The following is a 10,000-nucleotide window of genomic DNA, read 5'->3' as shown; positions in this document are numbered from 1 at the left end:
ATTCAATTCCGAGTGCATAGGAGGATATAGGAACATGGCGGATTTGAAATCGTTGAGAAATAGGCTTCATTTATACGGTCTGTAGAGTCTATGGGTGTAACGTTGTCCATCATTTTTTACTGTCTATGGGTGGGATCCATAAGCACTGACACTAACACTCAACTATTACCTCAAGGTCACTTAACTCTCTCTCTCTCTCTCTCTCTCTCTCTCTCTCTCTCTCTCTCTCTCTCTCTCTCTCTCTCTCTCTCTCTCTCTCTGCCCTCAGTGATGGATTCGCCCTCAGATATCTTCGATGACTCCTCCCCACAGATGCGTGCGTTCGCCCCCTCCTCTCCGTGCACCGCGGACTTCCCCGGACTTCCCCAGTCTGACGCGGGACAGCCCGCCCTCACCGCCAGGAGACCCCTCGGCTTCCCCCTCATCCACCACCTCCTGCAGCCCGGCGGTGGTGGAGCCCCCAAGAGGTTCGGAGGGCAACTGCATGCGAACACGCAGCAGCAGCAGCAGCAGCACCACCCCGCTCTGGGGGGCTCGCACCGATACCTGAAAAAGACCCTGGAAGAGGAGAGAGACGATCGGACAGAGCAGCGGACAGACGGTATGTATCTATGTACAGTATTATGTCTTTATGTATGTATATGTATTTATTAGCCATGGTTCACATGACGCTTGTATACAAGCGTCATGGTGCCGAGTCCCCCTGGTTTATAGCGGTGTTCGATTTTTTTTACATTGCCAACTCTCACATGTACATAAACGTTCAGATTTCAAATATAAAGTGCTTATCCCCGAGCCACGGATGTTACAAGTTGATCCGACCCGCGATAAGTACCCGTATCTCCCGTATTGTTCAATAAAAAGCCGGCCATTTTCTAAAAATGTTCTCTGATACTTTCAACCATGCGACACTAATGGTTGGGAGGTGTATTGCACTCTGATACATTACACAAAAAAAAAGGCCGGCGATGGGATTAAAATGCTTTTTATTGGACAATACGGGAGATACGGGTACTTATTGCGGTCCGCGTCGCCTTGTAACATCCGTGGCTCGGGGGTAAGCACTTTATATTTGAAATCTGAACGTTTATGTACATGTGAGAGTTGGCAATGTAAAAAAATCGAACACCGCTATAAACCAGGGGGACTCGGCACCATGACTGTCATGGTATGACTTGAATTTATTTAACCAGGAGTGTCACATTGAGCAGTGTTTCCCAAACAGTGGACCGGGACCCATTTGTGGGCCGTGGGCAGATTTTTACGGGTCATGTGGCCTTGTGGTCTCTTGCGGGGGATCGCTACACCACCCCCTCCGCTTAGAAGCGCGCCCTCGCACTTAAACGCTCCACGACGTTTCCCACTTATCACACCAATGTAGCGAATAGCGCAATGCCCTGAGCTAGCTAGCTCTCTTGAGCGTTGCCTGTTGCGTGCCGGCGATGTGGGTTCGATTCCAGCTGCAGGGAGTTGTGCTATCCGCTACAGTATTATTTCAGACGATTATTTGAAAATTACATATTTTGCAAAAAAAAAGAAAACAATGTTTTAGCAGGTACCATGCAATGCAAAAAAAAATACAAACAAATACAAATGTGACGGTTATGTGTGGAAAAAAAACTAAAAAACATTTATGTCCACATTCACAGAGGGAGGTGAAGACGAAGGGACCGATGGAGACGAGTACCGCCCCCTGGTGGCCGAGTGGAGCCATGACGCCCTGAGAGCCAAGAGGATGAAACTGGAGGAGGGGGGCGGGGCGACGGCAGGAGGGGGAGGTGGGGGAGGAGGGGGGGTCGAGAGGAGGGGGCGGGAGAGGGGGAGGGAGGGCCGGAGGAGGAGGGGGAGAGAGAGGGAGGAGCTCAAGGAGCAGCTGGAGGAGGCGCGCGAGAGACTGCGCGCCCTGCGGGAGAAAGTGTGGCGGGCGTTCGGCGAGAAAGTGGCCGCCGAGGAGGAGGAAGAGGAGGAAGACCGCCTCCGCGAGGGGAGGGGAGGGAGGAAGAAGGGGAGGCGCGGGGGAGACGGGTAGGCCTGTCACAATTATTACTTAATCGCCTATAATCACAATTATTTGAGATAATCGCAATTATTTGAGATAATCGCAATTATTTGAGATAATCGCAATTATTTGAGATAATCGCAAATTATTTGAGATAATTGTTTCCATTTTGAAACATTTTCATAAATGTTATTTTATTTGTATCAAAAATTGCAGAAATAGCTGATTTACAACCCTTAAAACGCTTACAATTTCTGCTTTTTAATGTTTTTTAAAAAATATTTAATTTATTTGTTTATTATTTAAGTTATTTGTCATATCTGCCCAATGCAATTTTTTATTACGAAGCCTGAAAGGATAACAAATCTCTTCATACGTTCCAATGCCCAAAAAAAACCCACAATTAAATCGTTAATCGCAATTAATTTGTGTGACAATTAATCGTCAACTTTAATGTTGTAATCACGACAGCCCTAGAGACGAGGAAGACGAGGAGGGGGATTTCTTCGCGGACGGGATGATGATGACGTTTGACGACGAGGACGAGGATCGGGATCAGACCGTCGGTGTCTCTCTCTCCCTGGTCGGCGCCAGCTTGAGGAAGCGAAGCTTTGCTTCCGATCGCGGAACGACAGAGAGAGAGGAGGAGGAGGAGGGGGAGGAGGGGGCGATGATGATGGAGAGAGCGGTGGGGGTGTGGCTGGGAGAGCGGGATAACGAGGAGGAGGAGGAGGAAGAGGGCGGGCAGAAGTTCGCCCAGGCACTGAAGCTGGAGCTGGGCGGCGCGGTGGCGCGCGTCATCGACCGCGTCCTCCGCCTGTACGCCGAAGGGACCGCCCCCGACCCGCCCCCGACCCCGCCCGCCTCCGGAGGAGGAGGAGGAGCTGAGGAGGAAGAGGAGGAGGAAGAGGAGGAGGTGAGAGCCCCACAATCAACGAGGCTTTTAAAAATTGGACTCAAAACATACCTTTTTAACAAAGCTTTTGCTTAGTCTTTTACTCTATGCCTTAATTAGTTTTTGATCAACTTTTTACCCCAAGAAAGGCCTTATGTTGTTGCCGAATGTTTTTTTTTTTTTTACATTTTTACATGACAAACGAACTATACAATACATACATGGTACACCTACACGTATACACTTAAAGAGGTGGTGCCATGGTTTTGCACTTTTTCTGTTTTTCATGTGTCTATGAAGTTGATAGAACTATATTAAGCCCCCTGGTGGTGTTTTTATGGTGTTTTATGTCTTCTCTGACTATTTGGAGTTTCTTCCTGGAGGCTGAAACCTTGAGGGTCAAACGTGCCAATAGAAAAACAGCGCTTTAGTGACATAGTAAAAACATACCCTCCCCCTCATTATCATAACACAACAGGTGTGGGCATGAGGAGGAGGAGGGACTAGGACAGGTGGGTGGTGCTAAGGTGGTGGAGGAGGTGCTAAGGTGAGAACCAGGTATAGAGCATCGCAGTTCCCGCCCACTTCCTGGTTTTTCGTGGTGCCGGAAGGAACAACTCAATGCATTTTTCCCATTGACATTTCCAAAAATATTTGTATCTATTAATTTAAGCCTCGAATCAAGCCATCATGACATGACATGAATCATGACCATAAAACGTTTGATTCTGTGATTATTTTTTTTTGAAAACGGCAAAACAAAGGGTATTTATTAAATGTAGTATATCATATAATTAAATATAAAATAAAACAAATCTCAGAAAAAAACGTTTTATGGTCATGATTCATGTCATGTCATGATGGCTTGATTCGAGGCTTAAATTAATAGATATAAATATTTTTGGAAATGTCAATGGGAAAAATGCATTGAGTTGTTCCTTCCGGCACCACGAAAAACCAGGAAGTGGGCGGGAACTGCGATGCTCTATACTTAATGAACTGGAGGCGTGTCCACATGAAAAAATAATTTTAACACTTTCTGTACACTTTTTTGAAAAAAACCTTCCTCCTAGTATAACCATAATACCTGATGATTATGTTTTAGGGGGGGAAAAAACACTGAAAATCACGGCACCCCGTCTTTAAAAATAGGGAGGGAGTCAAAATTAAAAAAAATAAAAAAGACTAATTACAATACAAACATTTTTATAAATAAAGTAAAACAAAAAAAAAGTGTAACAATTACTTAGAGATTGAGAGAGATAGCGTCTTTACCATAATAATACTGTTTCTGTTGTACCACAATATTGATAACATAAACATTTGAAGTGGAGGGATGGACAGATCATGCTAAATGATCACTTAACCCATTGATACCTGGAACGCTTCTGTGTCACTTTAGATGCCTTTGGCTATTCAAAAATAGCAGATATACAAGCTCATAGCGCGGCACCGAGTGCCGCGCTACGAGCTTGTAGATCTGCTATTTTTGAAAAATCGTGAACATTTTATTTTTTTATTTTTTTCCCGAAAAATTGTGAGGATTTATAATTTTTCTAGGCGCGTTCTCAGGTCTTAATGGGTTAATCATGTCGGATGGGAGATTTTCGAGATAAGTGAGAAAGGGTTGCTTTGTTACTTGTATGCCATGTTTTTAAACCCTGTAGCACTTTGTGAAGTTTGTTATAAATAAAACGTATTATTATTATTATTATTATTTTTTAGGTGAAGATGAGAGACGGGGAGTCGGGAGGAGTCGGACCGCGGAGCGTCATGCGGCGCAGGGAGCGCCCGGCGGACCCGCCCAGACGGAGGGGGGCGGAGCCAATCAGAGGGGGAGGGGGAGGAGGAGGAGGAGGCCCGCCTTCCCTCCCCTCGCGCCTCCTAAACCCCGCCTCCTCCTCCGCCCACCACCCCTCCAACCTCATCCCTCCCCTCCCCCACCACCACCTCCCGCCCCGCCCTCCCCTTCATCATCACCATCAACATCCCTCGCTCCTCCACCCTCCTCCTCCTCCTCCTCCTCCTCCTCAGCGGTCTAAAGACACCTCCTTCCTCTCCTCCTCCTCTAACTCCTCCTCCTTTCCGCCCCTCCCCCTGCCCCTCCTCCACTACTCCATGCAGCAGCTGTTCTCCCGCTCCCTCCCCCCTCCCCCTCACCACCACCTCCCCCCCTCGCACCTCCCCTCCTCCACCTCCCACAAGGAGTACACCCCCTCCACCACCAGAGGGGGCGCTGGTGGTGGCGGCGGCTCCGATCCCTTCCTGGAGTTCCCGCACGGGGCTCACTCCGCCGCCCCCCACCCCCACCACGCAGCCTTCCCCCCGCTCTCCTCCCTGCTGGAGCCCCCCTCCTCGCTGGGCCCCCCCCACCACCACCCTCACCACCCCCACCACTACCCCCCCCACCACCACCACCACCACCCTCACCACCCGCAGCACCACCACCAGCACCACCATGTGGACAGAGAGAGAGATGCGGGGATGGACGGAGGAGACATGTACCTGCCCCCCGGGGGGATATCCTTTACTTAGAGAGAGGCTGAAAGTGTTGATTGAGGTGCTTTGGATGTGATGTCCGTGGCTCTCGCACGCACGCCGTGCAATGTTCAAACCAGTCAACTAGAGATGCGCGGATCGCGGGTTTTAGCCGCGTTTGCCGCAGTTAACCGCGGTTTTGGTGGACTCGGGTCAATCAAATACAATTATTAATTAACTCTTTGACTGCGGACGACGCGATAACGCGTCAAGTGCTACTTTGTCCAGTTGGCCGTCGACGCGTTCGACGCGCTGGACGCGCGTTCATTGTTTAATCTCTGATTGCGCTATGCTGCTTAATATTCAATGATATTCTCGAGTTCCACTTACTTCACGGACATCTGCATCCGGTTTCATGACCTGGATTCCGTTTCCGGTTTTTGATTTTTTTTCCCCAGTCATTTTCGTCCAAAATAGGTAAATAAACGTTTTTTCACACGGTATAACGGACAAACGGACAGGTTCTCTTCTATAATCTATGGTCTGGGTGACGATCAGTCATCGCCGTCGTGTATCACATCGTAATTTTGGCCGATCAAAACAATCTGGGACGACGTCACATCCGTTTTCATGTTTTTCCCTGTCTAATCTATCAAGAAGGGTGAGAGAGACCCAACGACCTGATCAAGCTGTCATGTGCTGCTCTCTAGTGGCGGATTTGTGCTGTGTCCTTAAATTATTTTCATGAGAAAAATTCAAAATATAAAAATAAAAAAACACGAAAATTGCTGGCACTGGGGGAGTACTTTATGAAAATACTCTGGCAGTCAAAGAGTTAATATCGGATAAACCGCGGGTGAAATATTGCGGTAAATAAATTAACGACATCTAATATATCTATCCATAAAATAGCTACATCTCTGCGTGCTTGTGTCTGTGTGAGTGTGTAGAGCAGCCTCTGTGCGATGCGATCACAAAATGCATCGATTTAGCCTATGGAATGTCGGTGCGTCTTTTTTCTTCTTTTTTAAACCGGTGCTTCTCTGCTGCGCTGGACGCAGAGCAGTGCGCTCTGTATGTTGGATGCCGCATGTATGTTGGATGCCTGTATGTTGGATGCCGCACAGAGTCTGTATGTTCAGCGCAGCAGAGCAGTGCGCTCTGTATGTTCAGTGCAGCACCGGTTTAAAAAAAAGAAAAAAGACGCACCGACATTCCATAGGCTAAATCAATGCATTTTGTGATCGCATCGCACAACTAATACTAAAACTAACGGGGAATACCAGAAAATAATAATATTTTGACATACGGTTGGTGCGGATATTTAAATTGGATAATATAATTATTGCGGTTGGATAACGGGCGGATCATTAATTTGTACATGCGGATTCGGGTGACGTGAGAGGCCATCCACGCATCTCTACAGTCAACCGTCGCTGTGCTTGAATGTCCTGTCATCTGCGTTATTTAACCTCGCGTCACCAGTCTTTCCACCGCGGAGGAAAGCCTGGTATTCGTTCTAAAACTAGCCGTGTGATCCGGTTTAGAAAAAAGGAAAACAATCCGGTGGTATTAATTATACCAAAAGAAACAAAACGATTGTACTAAACTAAACAAGTTTTAAACTAGGGGAATCATTTTGGAGGTCCACGAGGTGGTTCCGGTCGTTGGTTCCGGCCACCTGATGACGTAAAATTATTTCCGCTCCGACCGGATCAGAAACCTGAAATCCCAGACTAGCGTTATTAGCACAAATTAGCTGAAATAATCTTGAAGTTATTTTTCTGCATGGGGACCCTGTGTGTGTGTGTGTGTGTGTGTTTGTGTGTGTGTGTGTGTGTGTGTGTGTGTGTGTGTGTGTGTGTGTGTGTGTGTGTGTGTGTGTGTGTGTGTGTGTGTGTGTGTTCATGCGTCCTAGTCGCTTACTTTGGGCTTGTTTTTCGTACACATGTCTGCTTGTTTCTCTCCCAAAATCTGTGGACAGCGATTGTCCTTAACAGGTGAGATGTTCCACAGCCAGGAGGGCCTGTCTCCATGCCACCTGAAGAAAGCCAAGCTCATGTTCTTCTACGCTCGCTACCCGTCCTCCAACACCCTGAAGACCTACTTCCCTGACGTCAAGGTTCCTATATCCCTCGTCTTCCTCCTCATCGCTTTGAAAAACGTCCTCAGAGTATATAGTCCAAGTACAGAGCCGTACAATACCATTATTGTAAGCGATAAACAATAATAACTATTATCGTCCGATCCCTTGTTTGTAGTCGTTCAAAGAGGAATTATAGAGGTACCCATCCTCAGACAAGCTTTCTTTAATTTTTTTACTACATTTTTAGTAAAACGATTTTGTAACCCTATTTTTCACCCAGTGCCAATGCCTAAGCTTGTAATCCTGGGAGCTACTCTCCCTCTGCCAGCCTGGGGAGAGCCCTGAACTGAGCTCAGGCTTCTTTCAATGCATGAAGAGTTAGCAGACCACTTCTTATCACCTGACAGGGGGGGGGAGTTTCCACGGTAGGACGTAGCGCGTGGAAGGAACACGTTATTCCAACCAGTTCCTTTCCCCTCCATCAGGCGCCCCGGCTGACCAGGGGGAGGCAGTATAGAGACCAGGATTACTGCATGTTTTTTGTGAGGGTACCTACCGTAGGGGACACAGGGAGAACATGCAAACTCCATAAAGGCCCTTTGGCCACCTCAGACAAGCTTTCTAGAAATGCATTTCTCTCTCTCTCTCTCTCTCTCTCTCTCTCTCTCCAGTTCAACCGATGTGTGACCTCACAGCTCATCAAGTGGTTCAGTAACTTCAGAGAGTTCTTCTACATCCAGATGGAGCGCTTCGCTCGCCAGGCCGTCCGAGACGCTATCCAGCGGTACGTTCAGCGTCAACACACTGACACGCGTCCAGTGTTGGGACTAACACGTTACTAACGTAACGCGTTACGTAACGCAACACGTTACGTAACGCAACTACTATTTGCGGTAACTAATAACGTAACGCGTTACCTTTTCCCATTCAGTAACGCCGTTAGAGTTACTGTGATTTAAATGGGTACGTTACTTGCGTTACGTTATGTGATTCAAATGAACTGTTTTCTGCGGAGCAGCCTGACTCTCTCTGCCTGTCATTTAACAGGCAGAGAGCCCGCAGCAGCCAACAGGCTGGATATAGCGGTCCCTCTCACTCTAACATGATGAAAAAGTGAAAGTGCTAGAGAGGACGATGATTGGTTAACGCGGGGTAAAAATTCAGGTTAAGCCATTCAGAGACAGAGTTGGGCGGGTCTTGTTTTATGGGGAAATACACAGACACACAAACGCTTGCTAACACACACACGGCAACACGGCCACCGGCACCACACACACACACACACACACACACACACACACACACACACACACACACACACACAATGGCAAACGACAGCAGCAGCAGCTTTACAACTTTTAGCCACTATTTTGAATATGCAGGGATAAAAGATGCAAAAAATATTACTGTTAAATGTCAACTCTGTGCAGGACAGAAAGCATTATCCACATCCAATAACAGCAATGCCAATCTGAAGCACCTCAGTAAAGTACATGGGGCTATAAAAGTGGTTCCCAAAGACCCCACCTTCTCTACAACCAGCAGTGATCCAGATGGAGCATCACCAGCTAAACAGACACAAATCGATTTTTTTTAAATCGCCACATGTCAGTGTCACCCAGAATCAACTAAACCGTTTGATTGCCAGGTATGTTATTGAGGAGATGCTGCCCATTGCAACGGTTGAGTCTGTTGCCTTCAGGCAACTAGTCAGCCATATACCAGTGAAAGGAGTGAATTCAGGGCCACAGTGCAGAAAGACGTTTTCAAAGTACCTGGTCATTGAATATGCCAAAATGGAAGTTGAGCTCAAAAATACATTTGTACAAGTGCACTACTTAGTTGTTGAGGCTACAATAGCCTGGAGATATAGATGCCAAAGATGCCTGTCAACATTTCAAAACATATCTTTTGTGTTTTATTGTTCCACTACATTTCATAATGATTGCTACAATGATAGGGAGTTTATTTATTTTTAAGTAAAGTAACTATTTACTAGTTACTTTTTAAATGTAGTAGAGAGCAGTAACTATAACTATAACTAGTTACTTTTTTAAAGTAACTTGCCCAACACTGCACGCGTCACACGCCGCTCTCTGATCCCATGCCTTCACAGACTCCGTTAAACCTGCTGATTAGTCATTATGTTTCAGTCAGGACAACTCATGGATGGATACAACATTTTTTTTCATTGAATATAGAATGAGCAAAAAAAAACAAATAATAATTGAATTGGATCTGCTATTAGGTACTCTGAGAAAGCACATTACATCGCCCTAACAATAGGGACTCCGAATCCCCCAGTACATAAAAGTAGATCCAAAACAACAGGTGGTAGCTGGGGTGGTGGAGGGTGAGCAGCAAGTTTTAACTCTTTCACTGCCAGATTAAATACATATAAATGAATCGCCCACTGCCAGCGATTTTTGGTTTTCCTTACCTTTTCAACTAGTCTACAGAATATTTATATCCAGTATGATTGATCCCCTGACGGTTGCTAAACACGGAGGGTTTCACTGTGCTTCCTCGAATAAAATAAAAT

General features: G+C 46.6%; 1 protein-coding gene across 1 annotated transcript in view; it reads left to right on the top strand.

Moving 5' to 3' along the window:
- Positions 1-270: 270 nt before the first annotated feature.
- prox3 (prospero homeobox 3) overlaps positions 271-10,000 on the top strand; it is a gene marked incomplete at its 5' end in the record, with an annotated part of 11,633 nt that continues 1,903 nt past the window's right edge. Inside the window, 6 exons of the mRNA XM_080451025.1 lie at positions 271-601; positions 1,650-2,025; positions 2,471-2,915; positions 4,620-5,256; positions 7,373-7,494; positions 8,130-8,242. Coding sequence (XP_080307151.1) covers positions 271-601; positions 1,650-2,025; positions 2,471-2,915; positions 4,620-5,256; positions 7,373-7,494; positions 8,130-8,242 — 2,024 coding nt within the window. The remainder of the gene's footprint in view (positions 602-1,649; positions 2,026-2,470; positions 2,916-4,619; positions 5,257-7,372; positions 7,495-8,129; positions 8,243-10,000) is intronic.

Source organism: Gymnoscopelus braueri (assembly GCF_963280865.1).
Source record: "Gymnoscopelus braueri genome assembly, chromosome: 15".
Classification (NCBI taxonomy): domain Eukaryota; kingdom Metazoa; phylum Chordata; class Actinopteri; order Myctophiformes; family Myctophidae; genus Gymnoscopelus; species Gymnoscopelus braueri.
The sequence above is the reverse complement of the archived record's forward strand: the minus strand, read 5'-3'. Positions and strand labels throughout refer to the sequence as shown.